This window comes from Chlorocebus sabaeus, chromosome 23, assembly GCF_047675955.1.
Source record: "Chlorocebus sabaeus isolate Y175 chromosome 23, mChlSab1.0.hap1, whole genome shotgun sequence".
NCBI lineage: Eukaryota > Metazoa > Chordata > Mammalia > Primates > Cercopithecidae > Chlorocebus > Chlorocebus sabaeus.
The window spans coordinates 47,259,806-47,276,153 of record NC_132926.1 but is presented as its reverse complement, the minus strand read 5'-3'; the positions used below and the strand labels follow the sequence as shown (position 1 = coordinate 47,276,153).

Here is a 16,348-nt window from a genome sequence, read left to right as displayed (position 1 = left end):
TCTTAATTATGACAGTGAAGATGTCTTTATGTACATTTTCTTTATCAATTTGGCACTTTGGGGCTGATTTCCCCTTACCAGCAGGTGGAGTGAGAATCTTCAGAGCTCTGGAGTGACATCTCAGAAGTACAAAAACAGCCCCTCCTGGCACAGCTCAGTTTTTAAACTCTGACTTGGCAGGTAGACTCCTCGTGCATCTGTTTATGTATATTGAGGTTTGTTAGCCTAGTATCAATAGATATGTAAAGGCAACATGGAAGATACTAGGGAAACATATTTTCCTAGGTAGTTTTTGGCCTTAACAGGCTATAATGCCAGCATTTCATTCAAGATTAGTTGTTTAGATTCTGGTTTCTTGATTCATCTTGGCAGAGATAACTCTTGCAAAGTTGAATAGGGTTTTGGAAAGTTGTTCAGCTTTTCTCTTAGGAACACGGGGCATAGTATCTCTCTCCTCCGTCTGTGCCCCTCAGACCAAGGTTGTTTCTGGAAGCAGCAGTATGGCTTCTGTGGCACAGTGAGTCACTTGATTTTCTTTGTTCTGTGATTTGCATTAGAAAACTATTTGCGTTCTATTGAACCAAGTATTTGTTTTCCTGAGGGTTGGATGAGGCATTTAACTGTCATTTTTCTTCTTTTAGCATGTTTTTAAACTGCTTATACTTATCCTTCCCCACAACCTCTGCTGTTATACAACTTTTGAAATAGTTTTCAGAGATGCATAACAAAAAAAATTAGGTGAAACAATCTGAACTTTATTGTAGAGGTGAAATTGAATACTTTAAAGCATAGCCTTAAGAATTTTGGTGGTTAGGCTACTGATGTATTTATCTTTCCAGCTGTCATCATGACTCCAACTCGAGAACTGGCTTTACAGATTACTAAAGAGTGTAAGAAGTTTTCCAAGACTTTGGGACTTAGAGTGGTCTGTGTTTATGGAGGAACAGGAATCAGTGAGCAGGTAGTTACATAAGAAATATTCATGTTTTCCATTCTTTTCTCAAGTTGGAACATTCAATAAAGTAAAAGAGTGACTTTTACTTTTAGTTTTTTGAATAGTGATTGCTTCTAAAATCATTTTAAAAATGAGGTATAAAAATAATAGTAAGAATTAGTTATTTCATGCAGGATGAATACCTTTGGAGATGTAACATACAGCATGGTGACTAGTTAATATTATATTGTATGCTGAAGAATTTGGTAAGTCAGTAGATCTCACATCATGTTCTTTTTTTTTTTCGTTTTGGGGTGGAGTCTCGCCCTGTCACCCAGGCTGGAGTGCAGTGGCACAATCTTGGCTCACTGCAACCTCCGCCTCCCCGGTTCAAGCGATTCTCCTACCTCAGCCTCCCAAGTTGCTGGGACTACAGGTGCCCACCACCTTGCCTGGCTAATTTTTGTATTTTTAGTAGAGATGGGGTTTCACCATATTGGCCAGATTGGTCTTGAACTCCTGACTTCAAGTGGTCCTCCTGCCTTGACCTCCCAAAGTGCTGGGATTATAGGCGTGAGCCACTGCGCCAAACCGATCTTAAATGTTCTTACCACAAAAGAAAATATTGGTAACTATGTAAGGGGATATGTTAGCTTGATTGTGGTCATCATTTCAGAGTGTACATGTTTATCAAACATGTTGTACACCTTAAATATATATAATTTTTGTTAATTATGACTCAATATAGTTGTGACAAAAAAGAACATATTATGTTAATACTATATTAGAATTTTTGAGTCATTTTTACGTAGATTATCCCTCCTCCCTCTTCCCCTGCCTGAGAAGGCAGATTTTTTTTTTTATTTTACATATGAGGAAATATTCAGAAAGATTTATTAAGTTGACCAATTAGGTTAATACGTTGTAGAGTTTGTCCTGGAACCTAGGTCTCTGATCTCTGAGCATTTATTTTCTATAATCTATGCTGACGTCTTTAAAAAGTGATGGTGGCCAGGCACGGTGACTCACGCCTGTAATCCCAGCACTTTGGGAAGCCAAGGCAGGTGGATCATGAGATGAGGAGCTCAAGACCAGCCTAGCCAACATGGCGAGATCCCCGGTCTCTACTAAAAACACAGAAATTAGCCTGGTGTGGTGGCGCGTGCCTATAATATCAGCTACTTGGGAGGTTGAGGCAGGAGAATCACTTGAACCTGGGAGGCAGAGGTTGTGGTAAGCTGAGATCACGCCACTGCGCTCCAGCCTGGGAGACAGCAAGACTCCATCTTCGGGGGGAGAAAGTGATGCTGATTACTGGGATGCATTAATATCAGAGGTGTTTTTTCTTCTTTTTTTTTTGTTCTGTTTTATTTGAGACAACATCTTGCTCTGTTGTCCAGGCTGGAGTGCAGTGGTGTGACCTTGGCTCACTGCGTCTGTGACCTCCTGGGCTCAAGCAGTCCTTCCTCCTCAGCCTCCTGAGTGGCTGGGACCACAGATGCATGCCACCACACCCAGCTAATTTTTGTATTTTTTTGTAGAGATGAGGTTTTTGCCATGTTGCCCAGGCTAGTCTCGAATTCCTGGGCTCAAGCAATCTGCTTGCCTTGGCTTCCCTCGTGAGCCACTATGACCATCCCTTCAGTTGTCTTCTAAAGAATGAAATAGTTTTCAGATATTTTGCCTGAGTAGAAGAAGGCAAAAAAGTAGGTTCTGTGGTTGGATAAGTTTTGGAAACGTTGGAGTATAAAAAGTTAAAACCAGTTTCTTTCCTGTAAGACTTCTTAGTTCTTAATAAGCTAATGTGTATCGTGTTGCTAGATAAATGGGATAAATTGTCATTTTCTGAACTTAACTACAAAACTGTTTCTTAGGACTCTTGTTACAACAAGAACACACTTCAAGAATATTTGCTTTTGTTAACTCCAGTGCTATTTTAATTACTTGAACTTCATTTTCTAAGTTTATGATTTTTCATGACTATAACTTGTAGAAATATACTTACAAAACAACATGGTACATGCTTGCACATTGTATTTATATAAATGCCAAACAAAAGTTTTATGATGTTAAGGGACTTCCGGTATTTTGCATTCCATTTCGTTTAAAAAATGCTGGTTGTGATTGAGCACTATGGCTCATACTTGTAATCATCACAGCACTTTGGGAGGCTGAAATGGGAGAATCACTTGAGTCCAGGAGTTTGCGACCAGCCTGGGCAATATAGTGAGACCCCATCTCTTAAAACAGTAAATAAATTAGCGAGTGCCTGTAGTCCTAGCCAGTGGCTAAGTAGAGAAGTTTGCAAATTTGATTTGCCACTATCCCTCAAAATCAAGAAACGAACTTAAGAAAGCAGTTTTTTAAAAAAAGTGATCGTCTCTTGAGCCCAGGATCTAGGCTGCAGTGAGCTATGATGACACTGCTGCACTGGACAACAGAGCCTGCGCAACAGAATGAGACCCTGTCTCAAAAAAAAAAAAAAAAAAAGCTGATTATGACTGTTAAAGGATTTAACGATTCACTAATGTGGCAATCCTCAATTTGAAAAACGCTCGTCTATGTGGTCACTTCGAAATTTCTTTTTCTGAGACAAGGTCTCGCTCTTGCTCAGGCTGAAGTGCAAGGATGTGATCATAGCTCACTGCAACCTTGAACTCCTGGGCTCAAAGATGATCACTTTTTTTTTTTAAACTGCTTTCTTAAGTTTGTTTCTTGGTTTTGAGGGATAGTGGCAAATCAAATTTACAAAATTCTCTAGTTTTTATTTGTTTCAAATTTATGGCACTATGTGGTCACGTTGTTGCTGTTTTTTTCTTTTTTTCTTTTTTTTTTTTTTTTGAGACGGAGTCTCACACTTTCACCCAGGCTGGAGTGCAGTGCTGCGATCTCACCTCACTGCAAGCTCCGCCTCCCGGGTTCACGCCATTCTCCTGCCTCAGCCTCCCGAGTAGCTGGGACTACAGGCGCCCGCCACCTCGCCCGGCTAGTTTTTTTGTATTTTTTTAGTAGAGACGGGGTTTCACCGGGTTACCCAGGATGGTCTCGATCTCCTGACCTCGTGATCCGCCCGTCTCGGCCTCCCAAAGTGCTGGGATTACAGGCTTGAGCCACCGCGCCCGGCCCCGTTGCTGTTTCTTTAGTAGTGCCCTGAGATTCAAAATAATTAGGCAGGAGGCTTTGAAGTCTTCTTACCAGACTAGGCAAGAACTAAATGTAATATTTTTTAGTGTTTAAGTAAGCATTAGTGATAGACTATTAAGTTTCATCTTTTTTATTAGATTGCTGAGCTGAAAAGAGGTGCTGAAATTATTGTTTGCACACCTGGTCGAATGATTGACATGTTAGCGGCTAACAGTGGTAAGTCAGGGGTATTTTTTTGGTGTCTTTCCTTTTTGAATTCTTTACATTTTTTTGTTAAAACAGATGCAAGAAACCAACAAAGGGTTTCTATATTTCTTCTTAAAGTTGCAGTATCTTAAAATTTGTAGCCTGTAGTCCCAGCTACTTGGGAGGCTGAGGCAGGAGAATAGCTTGAACCCGGGAGGCGGAGCTTGCAGTGTGCCAAGATCACCCCACTGTACTACAGCCTGGGTGGCAGAGCGAGAGTCCGTCTCAAAAAAAAAAAACCCAAAAAAACCAAAAAACTTGTATTGGAACAAATTGATTATTATAAACATTAATGATATTTTTGCAATTTAAAAATTTTTTTCAGAAGTAACTCCTTTGGATCATAACTTGGATTCTTAATCCATTTTTGGCCTGGCTTTGCTTAGTAAAAGAATAGGGTAGTAGCCTTTTCTTTATTACAAAATTTAGACTTTTTCTCCACATGAGCTAGTATTTTCTTACAATACTACATAAATTAAGATATTGCAGCTTCAAGAAATTTTATCTTTTGTAAATATTGCATGTTTGTAGCTCAAATGTTATGCTTTGTTAAATTATTCCCTATCAAAACTCTTACTAAACTGTTGACATTATTTAACTTCTGTGGAGAAAGGCCCTTCAAGATTTATAGAACTGGGCTTCCGAGACTTAAACCATCAAAGGTAGGTAATTTAATGCTGTTCCCGACCTTGCAAAACTAATTGGGGCTACAAATGCTAGTGTGGAATACTTAAATATTAGATAGCACTTATTTTGGCACTTTTTATTTTTTGAAGAAAATGTTCTCAGAGGTTTCTATTGCAATATTCAGTATGTACATAATAGAGTGTTAAAAACTGTGAGTTAGTGCATGTTTCTAATAGTATTCTGCTTGAATTTCTGTATGAACTTAATTCTAATTGTACATGAAGTTGGCAAAGTGACATCAAAATTGTTTGAGAAGTCTTTGTGCTTGTCTAGCATATGGAAAGTTTTGATTTGAATGCTGATTAAATAATCCCTTGTTTTTTTTTTCTCAATGCTGCATTAAGTCTCCTCCTGAAATTCATCTTGATTAATTTTACCTTTTTCTCTTATCTGTCATTTTGGTCTATTTTTAAATAACTTTTTGTACATGTTTTTGCCAGGAGATTGATTCAACAGTTGATAGCAATGCTTGTGTTAGTATTTTAGAAGAGGTTTCCTGTGTATGTATTTTGTTTTCACTGATTAGGAAGCCAGTTGGCATTTATTTAAGTCAGTGGGTTCACTTAATAAAATTGGGATTTATATCTTTGTATGGAAAATGTGTTTATGTAATGTGTTTTGGTATTTAAAGTTTTTATGTGTTACATTAGTTTCCTAATGCTGTCAAATAGCTTCTCATAAAGGGTTTGACATGCGCATTTAAGAAGCTTCTAAATATATGAAGAAGGTTATAAAATAATATAGAGAGGCATTTTCTGTGTCTAAAATAGCACTAGAACTTGCTTTCCACACATACGCTGTAATCTCTAATATGTTTTTTTCTAGGTGATGCTGTCAGATAATGGCTGATGTGGCTCGATGCTTCATCTCAGTCTTAGTTTTATGATGTGTTTTGGAGAGGGCTGTTTTCTGAATTTTACAGGTTCTTCAGGCCCTATGATGGTATGCAAGAGACGAGTTTGACAAAATAAAGGGCCTCATATACCCATTGTCAGAAAGTATTTGTCACTAGATTAAGACATTTTAGATCAAAATTTCTTTTCACTTTTTAAAGATACCTAACTTACCCCTCTGGTTAAGTCAGGCATTTTAGTTTCCTTTACAGTTTTTAAAAGTTCTTGGTAGCCATAAAATGAATTGGGACTGATTTTTAGTTTTCTTTTTGTCTTTATTTTTCTTCTCATCTTAGGTCGGGTCACAAATCTTCGAAGAGTGACATATGTTGTTTTAGATGAAGCAGACAGAATGTTTGATATGGGTTTTGAACCCCAGGTAATCATTACATTTCTTAAGTGTTTTGAAATGTAAATATAACCTTGTAGCTGCCATGAGAATGGAATGTTCATGTGGTTTCTGAAATTCACACACACACTTTTCTGTTGCATGGTAATACAGAAGACTGGGGACATACAGTATTGAAGCACACATTTATGTTTCAGATTCCTCATAAAACTTCTTCAGGAGGTGTTTATACTGGCATTTCTTAGCCATGTAAGACCAACACCAGTTAAACTAGAATTGGAGTGCTAATAATAGACCTTAAGCCTTATTTTATTTTTTTGAGATGGAGTCTTGCTCTGTCGCCCAGGCTAGAGTGCAGTGGAGAGTGATCACCAGTTATGGCAACCTCTGCCTCCTGGATTCAAGCGATTCTCCCGCCGCAGCCTCCCAAGTAGCTGGGACTACAGGTGCCCACCACCACGCCTGGCTAGCTTTTGTGTTTTTAGTAGAGATGGAGTTTCACCATGTTGGCCAGGCTGGTCTCGAACTCCTGACCTCAGGTGATCCACCCACCTTGCCTCCCAAAGTGTTGGGATTACAGGCGTGAGCCACTACGCCCAGCCCATTGTCTTTTTAAATAAATTCTTTTAAATCATGCTTTTAAATACCTCATTATCTAGTCTAGATAGCACGTTATTTACATTTATCAAAGTCATTCACTTTTACTAAGATAATGGCCTAAAGAATTTGTCTAGCCTAGGTTTTTATATTCCTTATATATGCTGTTTGCTCAGGTGCAAAATTTCAGTGATACAGATTTATAGGAACACATTTTAAAGGTGGTAGAAAGTTTTCTTAAGAAGAGCATTGTGAATTGTCAGTAGGCTGTAGTTGCCAAAAAATAAATAAAAAAAGGGTTATAAGAGACCACAGTAATGGAAATGTGCATAGAAAAGGGATAAGGCAAATGTCATATTTAGCCTTTTCAGTTTATCCATGTACTCTCCAAAAATTTATTGCCTGTTATATGATAGTGCATGTATTGTGTTTAGATTTAAGGACTGCATTCTAAATGAGATGTAAATAGAAGAACACAGAAGAAGCAGGATTATGGTAATGCTTGAGCCATATGAGAAACAGTTAAAATGATACTCAGCTTTGGGCGGGGCATGGTGGCTCATGCCTTTAATCTCAGCACTTTGGGAGGCCAAGGCAGGCAGAACGCTTGAAGTCAGGAGATCAGACTAGCCTGGCCAACATGGTGAAACCCTGTCTCTACTGAAAATACAAAAATTAGTTGGACATGGTGATGGACGCCTGTAATCCCAGCTACTTGGGAGGCTGAGGCAGGAGTCTCACATGAACCTGGGAGGCACAGGGTGCAGTGAGCCAAGATCGCATTACTGCACTTAAAGCCTGGGCGACAGAGCTAGACTTTGTCTCAAAAAATGATAATATAAATAATAATAATAATCAGCTTTAGGTAGAAGATATGATAGCATCCTTTAACTCTGAACAAGTGTCACATGAAAGCAACATTGAATTTATTTTTTTGGTCCCAAGGAGTACAAATGGGATCCAGTGGGGAAGTCATATGGAGCTTGATCTGAGTTTAGTTTGAGGAAGGACTGGATAAACATTATTTGGAGATGAAACATTGCTTCATGAGGAAGCGGGGGCTGATATGATACTGAATATCTGTTTCTTCCAGATATTCAAGCAGAGGCAAGGGGTCTGTTTGTGGAAAGAGAGTAAAGAGAATTGAAGTATCAGATGGATGAGAGTCACGTGCCTTTCAATGTCTTTCCCAGTCATGTGAAATCTTAGATTTTATTATAATGCTTTAAGTAGATAAGAGTGATTGATAGGGACCTTCTGGTAAACCAGGTTCTTATAGAGTGAGTTCAAAACAACTTTTTCCATTGAAAGGCAAAGTGTGAATCATTCCTTGCCATAAATACATACAGATACATAAATACATATAAACAAAATAAATGATTAATTCAGCATTCTCTCATGTATTTATGTTCAATACATAAAAATTAGCTGGATGTGGGAGCATGCGCCTATAGTCCCAGCTACTCAGGAGGCTGAAGTAGCAGAATTGCTTGAGCCTGGGAGATAGAGGCTGTGGTGAGTCAATGTAATGTCTCTGCACTCCAGCCTGGGTGACAGAGTGAGACCGTGTCTCAAGAAAAAAGAGGAAAATTTCGATTTAGTTTGTGATTATTTTGTGAATTTCATAGATGAAAGCTGCACACTGACTTCTGCCTAGAGAAGAGTTGGCAAGCAGTAGTGTGCTTCCAGGCATGATTATATACTGAAGAAAATAGTGAGAATTGGGAATTATTTTTATTTATTTATTTATTTTGAGACAGTTTCACTCTGTAGCCCAGGCTGGAGTGCAGTGGCTCACTGTAACCTCCACCTCCCAGGTTCAAGTGGTTCTCCTGCCTCACCCTCCTGAGTAGCTGGGATTATAGGCGTATGCCACCACGCCTGGCTAATTTTTGTGTTTTTAGTAGAGACAGGGTTTCACCATGTTGGCCAGGTTGGCCTCTAACTCCTGAGCTCAAGTGATCCGCCTGCCTTGACCTCCCAAAGTGCTGGAATTTCAGGCCTGAGTCACCACACCCAGCCTGAAAATTAGACATTTGAATCTAGTAATGTGGTAACTTGGGAATCAGATTCTCCCCTTTCCCTAGGGTTTACTGTTTTTTATTACTGTTATTGTTTATTATTTTTGTATTTGATTGTCGTAGGTGGTCTGTGGCTAGGATTGCCCTGAGTTGTACACTTAAGGTCATTTCATGTGTTTTCTGAGCCTGTGGCATTCTGTATGTGTGGTTACTTTGTAAATTTCTTTGGATATTCATTTGTTTTTTAAACTCCTAGTATTTAATTTTTGGCTCTTAAAAGGAGAAAAATTAAGGCAGAGGGAAGGGGCATCAGATTTTAAAACCCCTGGTAGTCACTTCAGCTTGAGGGGTCCGTACTTGCAGTGGTTTGCAGGGTGTGAATGCAACAATAACAGCCAATGTCTCTTTGTCTTTACCTCTGTGATCAGAAGTAACAATCAGAGCAGAGATCCTCCATATTTGGAGGACAGAGTCCTTCTTGACCACCCTGGCTCTTGCAAGCTCTGTACAGTTTGCTTCAGAAATGTGCATGCCTGCCTGCTGTGGGGCTGTTTGTGGGGGATGGTTAACTGCTACTGTGCTAAGAGCTGAAAATGGCAGAAAACAGCCACAATTTATCTTCCAGGCTTTTCCCAGGAAGTTGCAAACCTTCTGTAGATTACAGAATTCCAAAGTGGTTACATCAGACAGATTCTACCAGCACAGCTGTTGTCTAGGTGTGGATACAGATTCCTGGTGATTCCTGCTCTGCCAGCTTCCCAGAATCCTCCTCTTTTTGTCTATTTTTATTGCATATTCCTAGTACTTAGAACAGTACCTGGTTCAAGATGGTTCTTTAATAAAAACGTGTTGAATAAATGAAGGGAAACAGTGGTAGTGGGTTGTATCCTAGATATAATTTGAAGAGAGAACACTACATTTGTTGATGGATTGGTTGTAGGATGAGCGACAGAGATTAATCAAAGATGTCTCCTAGATTTTTGGCCTAAGCATGTATGGAGTTGTCGTTTCTTGAGATTGAAAGACTGTGGGAGTGGCAAAACTGAGATAGTTGTTCTCAAAAGTTCCTTTTACTTGGTTTTAACCTTGCGTAAGCTTTGAAGACCCTATTTACCATGTTTATTTATAATGTTTTCTTTTTCTCAGGTCATGCGCATCGTGGATAATGTTCGTCCTGATCGACAGACGGTTATGTTTTCAGCTACTTTCCCCAGAGCTATGGAGGCTTTGGCTCGCAGGATCCTGAGTAAACCTATTGAAGTACAAGTTGGAGGCAGGAGTGTGGTTTGCTCGGATGTGGAGCAACAAGTGGTGGGTACCATCTTTAGGAAATTCCCAGTTTCGTTGATACTTAGGTAGTATGTGTGATCCTTTTGGGATCACTGTGTGTGAGGTGGGCAAGATAATTTCTAAAATGAAGTCGTATACCACTACTGTAGCCTTCAGTATTTTACCAGATACACTTAACTATGCTGTTCCATGCAACTATTTAAAATGCTCTTTTTTTTTTTTTTGCTGGGTGCGGTGGTGCATGCCTGAAGTTGCAGCTTTTCAGTCCCTGTAGTTCCGGACTGTAGTGTACTATGCATATCTTTGTCCATACTACGTTCAGCATCAGTGTGGTGACCTCCTGGTAACAGGGGACCACCAGATTGCCTAAAGAATGAGATATTCTACCCAGGGCAGAAAAACAGAACACGTCAAAACTTTCTTGCTTATCATAGCTGGATCACATCTGTGAATAGCACCCTAGCCATAGTGAGCTCTGTCTCTTTAAAGACATAAAATAAAATGTCATTTTAGTTTCTCTCATCAAAAGTGGTGAGTGGTGAGCCGATATATAGAAATGTCACATACCAGATGGGCGTGGTGACTCATGCCTGTAATCCCACTATTTTAGGAGACCACGGTAGGAGGATCACTTGAGGCCAGGAGCTGGAGACTAGCTTGGGCAATATAGCGAGACCTCTGTCTCTACAAAGGGAAAAGAAATGTCACATACCTATTTTATCTCTTGGTTACTAGGATATGAAATTAAGAGCCAGAGAGAACAGATGATCATTTGCCCACATTTGCAAGCCTGTTAAACCCTGAAAGTTTACAATTTTTTTTTTATTGTTTACAATTAAAATCAATGTCTTCCTAGCCCTTGGTAAAGATATAGCAAGATATTTTCATTTATTCATTCACCACAAATAAAATGAATATTTCTGTCCCAGGGATCCATTTGCATTTTCACTCCATTAACTTGGTACAATATGGTGTTTTCAGATTGTGATTGAAGAAGAAAAGAAATTCTTAAAGTTACTTGAGCTTCTAGGCCATTATCAAGAGTCAGGATCTGTCATTATATTTGTGGATAAGCAGGAACATGCTGATGGTCTTCTAAAGGATTTAATGAGAGCATCTTATCCTTGCATGTCTCTTCATGGAGGTAATTATTCACTTGATTCACACATAAAGTATCTATTAAGTACTTGCCGAGCATTGTGCTGTGTTCTCAGTGATATTTACTTTGTTCTCTATAATTCAGAACTAAATTTTATATCAGTTTTTACTCAAAAGTGCTCTGTGGGAGTAAGTATTATTATTGCCCCATCTAAGAGAAAGAAAATCATACAGGCATACTTTGGTTTGACCAAGTTCCATCACCATTTATTGACTATGGAGGAATTGAATTTAAATTTTCTCTGTTACACCCTTTCCATTGCACATGCTATCTGTAGGTTTTCATGATTCACTTTAAAGAGCTTTTATTGAAATTTCAAAGTAACATTTTAATTTCTTGTGATATTGCTATTGTTACATATGTGTGGAACTAGAACACAAAACACAGACCAGGCATGGTGACTCACACCTGTAATCCTAGCACTTAGGGAGGCTGAGGTGGGCGGATCACCTGAGGTCAGGAGTTGGAGACCAGCCTGGCCAACCTGGCGAAACTGTGTGTCTACTAAAAATACAGAACTTAGCTGGGCATGGTGGCACGTGCCTATAATCCCAGCTACTTGGGAGGCTGAGGCAGGAGAACTGCTTGAACCTGGGAGGCGGAAGTTGCAGTGAACTGAGATCATGCCACTGCACTCCAGCCTGGGCAACAGAGTGAGACTCTGTCTCTGCAAAAAATAACAAAAACAAAAAAACCAGGTGAAGTGGCTCACACCTGTAATCCCAGAACTTTGGGAGACTGAGGCAGGCGGATCACAATGTCAAGAGATAGAGACCAGCTGGGCACGGTGGCTCATGCCTGTAATTCCAGCCCTTTGGGAGGTTGAGGTGGGTGGATGGCTCAATCCTGGCTCACTGCAACCTCCGCCTCCCAGGTTCAAGTGATTCTCCTGCCTCAGCCTCCCCAGTAGGTGGGATTACAGGCATGTACTACCATGCCTGGCTAATTTTGTATTTTTAGTAAGGGACGGGGTTTCTCGACGTTGGTCAGGCTGGTCTCGATCTCCCAACCTCAGGTGATCCGCCCACCTTGGTCTCCCAAAAATGCTGGGATTACAGGTGTGAGCCACCACGCCCGGCCCAAAAATGACTCTTTTTTTGTGGTAAATATTCACTGCATAGAATGTCCCCGCCCCCACCCACCATTTTTTTTGGTTGTTGTTTGTTTGTTTGAGACAGGGTTTTGCTCTGTCACCCAGACTGGAGTGCAGTGGTGCGATATCAGCTCACTACAGCCTCCGTCTCCTGCCTCCTGGGTTCAAGCAGTTCTTGTGCCTCAGCCTCCCGAGTTGCTGGGACTATAGGCTCATGCCATCATGCCTGACTAATTTTTTGTGTGTGTTTTAGTAGAAACAGGGTTTCGTCATGTCGGCCAGGCTGTTCTTGAACTCCTGACCTCAGATGATCCGCCTGCCTTGGCCTCCCAAAGTGCTGGGATTACAGGTGTGAACCACCACGCCCGGCCTTAGAATGTACCATTTTTTGTATATAATTCAGTGACATTAAGTACATTCACAATGCTATAACCTTCACTACTATCTATTTCCAGAATGTTTTAATCACGCTGAATAGAAACAGTACTATTTTAAGTAACAAATTTCTTTCCCCATCCCTAAGCAGTTGCTCATAACCTCTATTCTGCTTTCTGTCTCTATGCATTTGCCTCTTCTGGGTGCCTCCTATAAGTAGAATCATACATTCTATGTCTTTTTGTGACTGGTCTTTTTCACTTAGCAAATTGCTTTCAAGGTTCATCTGTATTGTGGCATTTGTCAGATTTTCTTTGTAAGGCTGAATAATATTCCATTGTGTATATATACAACCAGCCCTTCGTGTCCATAGACTGCAGATTGAAAATATTTGGGAAAAAATGTGTCTATCCTGAACATACACAAAATCTATTCTTCTTGTCATTGTTCCCTAAACAGTACAGTATAAAAACTATTAATACATAGCATTTACACTATAATAGATGGTTTTAAGTAATCTAGAGTTTTTTAAAGTTTTCAGGAGGATGTAGATGATATGGGCATACTATTCCATTTTATATAAGGGACTTGAGCGTCCTAGGATTTTGGTATGTGCCAGGGGCCCTGGAACCAATCCCCTGAGGATACTGAGTGATGACTATATTTGTTTATCAATTTTTTAGCTACTATTCATTGTCTACCCTCACATCAATTTTTCTTAGTTTTTCACACATTTCAAATAAATTGGAGATCAGGTTGTGACATTTCATGTCAATATGCATATCGTTAACACTAGTTCAAAACTTGTTTCGTTTTTTGGTTTTTTTTTTTTCTGAGACAGAGTCTCCCTGTGCTGCCCAGTCTGGTGTTGAACTTCTGGGCTCAAGCGATCATCCCTCCTCAGCCTCCTAGGTAGCTGGGACTATAGCAAAATTTGTGAATATTAAAAAAAAAAAAAGCCAGCCGGGTGCAGTGGCTCACGCCTGTAATCCCAGCGCTTTGGGAGATTGAGGCAGGTGGATCACTTGAGCTCAGGAGTTTGGGACCAGCCTGGCCAACATGGTGAAACCCTGTCTCTACTAAAAATACAAAAATTAGCCAGGCATGGTGGCGGATACCTGTAATCCCAGCCACTCAGGAGGCAGGAGAATCGCTTAATCCCGGGAGGTAGAGGTTGCAGTAAGCAAAGTTTGCACCGTTGCACTCTGGCCTGGGCAACAAAAGCGACACTCCATCTTAAGAAAAAAAAAAACAAACAAAAAACCTAATCTGGGCACAGTGTTGCATGCCTGTAGTCCCAGCTACTCAGGAGACGAGGCAGAAGGATTGCTTGAGTCTAGGAGTTCGAGGCCAGTCTGGGCAACATAGTGAGACTCTCTCTCTTAAAAACAAACCAAAAAACCATCTAAGAAATTTCGCTCAGTTTATCTCTGTCCCTGCCCCTCTAGAGTCAACAACTTTTATTTTTTTTAGATGGAATCTCACTCTGTTGCCTAGGCTGGAGTGCAGTGGCACGATCTAGGCTCACTGCAACCTCCACCTCCTGGGTGTAAGTGATTCTCCTGCCTCAGCCTCCTGGGTAGCTGAGACTACAGGCATGTACCACCATGCCTGCCTAATTTTTGTTTTTAGTAGAGATGGGATTTCACCATGTTGGCCAGGATGGTCTCGAACTCCTGACCTCAAGTGATCCGCCTACCTCAGCCTTCCACAGTGCTGGGGTTACAGCCGTGAGCTCCTGCACCCAGCCTGAGTCAAATACTTTAAACAAATTTTTTCAACATGGATTAGTTTTTTTTTTTACCTCTTAGAGTTATAGATAAATGGAATCATATATAATGCATTATTATTTATGTAAGGTTTCTTTTATCATATGCCTTTTGAGATTGATCTGTGTTGTTGCATGTATCAGTAGTTCCTCCCCTTTTATTGCTGAATAACATTTTATTATATGACTGTGCCACAGTGTAGTCATTTCTGTTGGGCACTGGGTTTGGGGGCTGCTTCCAGTATTTTGGTTGCTTTAGCCACATCCCACAGAATACACCATAATCAGGTTGCAGAACAGTTCCATCACTTCCTAAAAAACCCCCTCATCTTGTCCCTGTAAAGGTATCTTTCCCCATCCATAACTGCTGGCAATCACTCATGTGTTCTTTTTTTTTTTTTTTGAGACAGAGTTTTGCTCTTGTTGCCCAGGCTATAGTGCAATGACGCCATCTCGGCTCACTGCAACCTCCACCTCCCGCGTTCAAACGATTCTCCTGCCTCAGCCTCCCAAGTAGCTAGAATTACAGGCGTGCGCCACCTTGTCTCACTGATTTTTATATTTTTAGTAGAGACAGATTGTCGCCATGTTGGTCAGGGTAATCTCGAACTCCTGACCTCAGGTGATCCACCCACCTCAGCCTCCCAAAGTGCTGGGGTTACAGGCTGAGCCACCATGCGTGACCTCATGTGTTGTTTTAAGGATGTTTATAGGTCAGGTGCGGTGACTCATGCATGTAATCCCAGCACTTTGGGAGGCTGAGTTGGGCAGATTGCTTGAGTCTGGGAGTTTGAGACCAGTCTGGGCAGCATAGCAAGACCCCATCTCTGTAAAAAAATTTAAAAACTATAAAAAATTAGCCTCCCAGCTACTCAGGAGGCTGAGGTGGGAGGGAGGATTGTTTGAGCCTGGAAGGCAGAGGTTGCAGTGAGCCGAGATTGTGCCACTGTACTCCTGCCTTGGCGACAGAGTGAGTCCCTATCTCAAAGGAGGAGAAAAGTTTGTAAATGGAATCCTACAGTATGTAACTTTTTGCAATTGGCTTTTTTAACTCAGCTTAATGACTTTGATATACATCCAAGTCCCAAGTTCTTGCACAGTTTATTTTTTTTTTCTTGAGACAGCTTCTCTCTGTTGCCCAGGCTGGAGTACAGTGGTGCCATCTCAGCTTGGCTCACTGCAGCCTCCACCTCCCAGGCTCAAGCGATGCTCCTACCTCAGCCTCCTGAGTAGCTAGGACTATAGGCATGTGCCACCTTGCCCAACTAATGTTTTAATATTTTTTTGTAGAGATGGGCTTTCACCATGTTGCCCAGGCTGATCTCGGACTCTTGGGTTCAAGCAGTCCTCCCACCTCAAATTCCAGAGTGTTGGGATTCAAGCCTGAGCCACGGTCTATAGTTCTTTTTTTCTTATTACTGAGTAGTATTCATTGTATGGATTTATCACTGTTTGTGTGTCTGTTCATCTGTTTAAGGACATTTTAGTTTTTTTTTTTATAATTATGAATAAAGCTGCTATTATACAAATAAAGGTTTTTGTGTGAATGTCAGCTTTCATTAGGGTAGATAACAAAGAATGGGATTGCTATGTCATATGGTAACTATATCTAAGGATGGTATTATTTGTATTTATTCTGTGTGGGGTTCATTTAACTTCTAGAATCTATAAATTTATGTCCTGTTCTGAATTTGGGAAATTCTTGGTTGCTATTTCTTTCTTGCCTTATTCTCTCTTTGGGACTTCAGTTATGTATATGTTTGAGTTTTTGATATTGTCTCACTGATGCTTT

At 40.4% G+C, this 16,348-nt stretch overlaps 1 protein-coding gene across 1 annotated transcript in view; it reads left to right on the top strand.

Moving 5' to 3' along the window:
* Positions 1 to 16,348, top strand: part of DDX46 (DEAD-box helicase 46) — a 74,135-nt gene that overhangs the window by 31,029 nt on the left and 26,758 nt on the right. Inside the window, exons 11-15 of the mRNA XM_038007717.2 lie at positions 840 to 961; positions 4,216 to 4,294; positions 6,201 to 6,283; positions 10,018 to 10,182; positions 11,143 to 11,305. Coding sequence (XP_037863645.1) covers positions 840 to 961; positions 4,216 to 4,294; positions 6,201 to 6,283; positions 10,018 to 10,182; positions 11,143 to 11,305 — 612 coding nt within the window. The remainder of the gene's footprint in view (positions 1 to 839; positions 962 to 4,215; positions 4,295 to 6,200; positions 6,284 to 10,017; positions 10,183 to 11,142; positions 11,306 to 16,348) is intronic.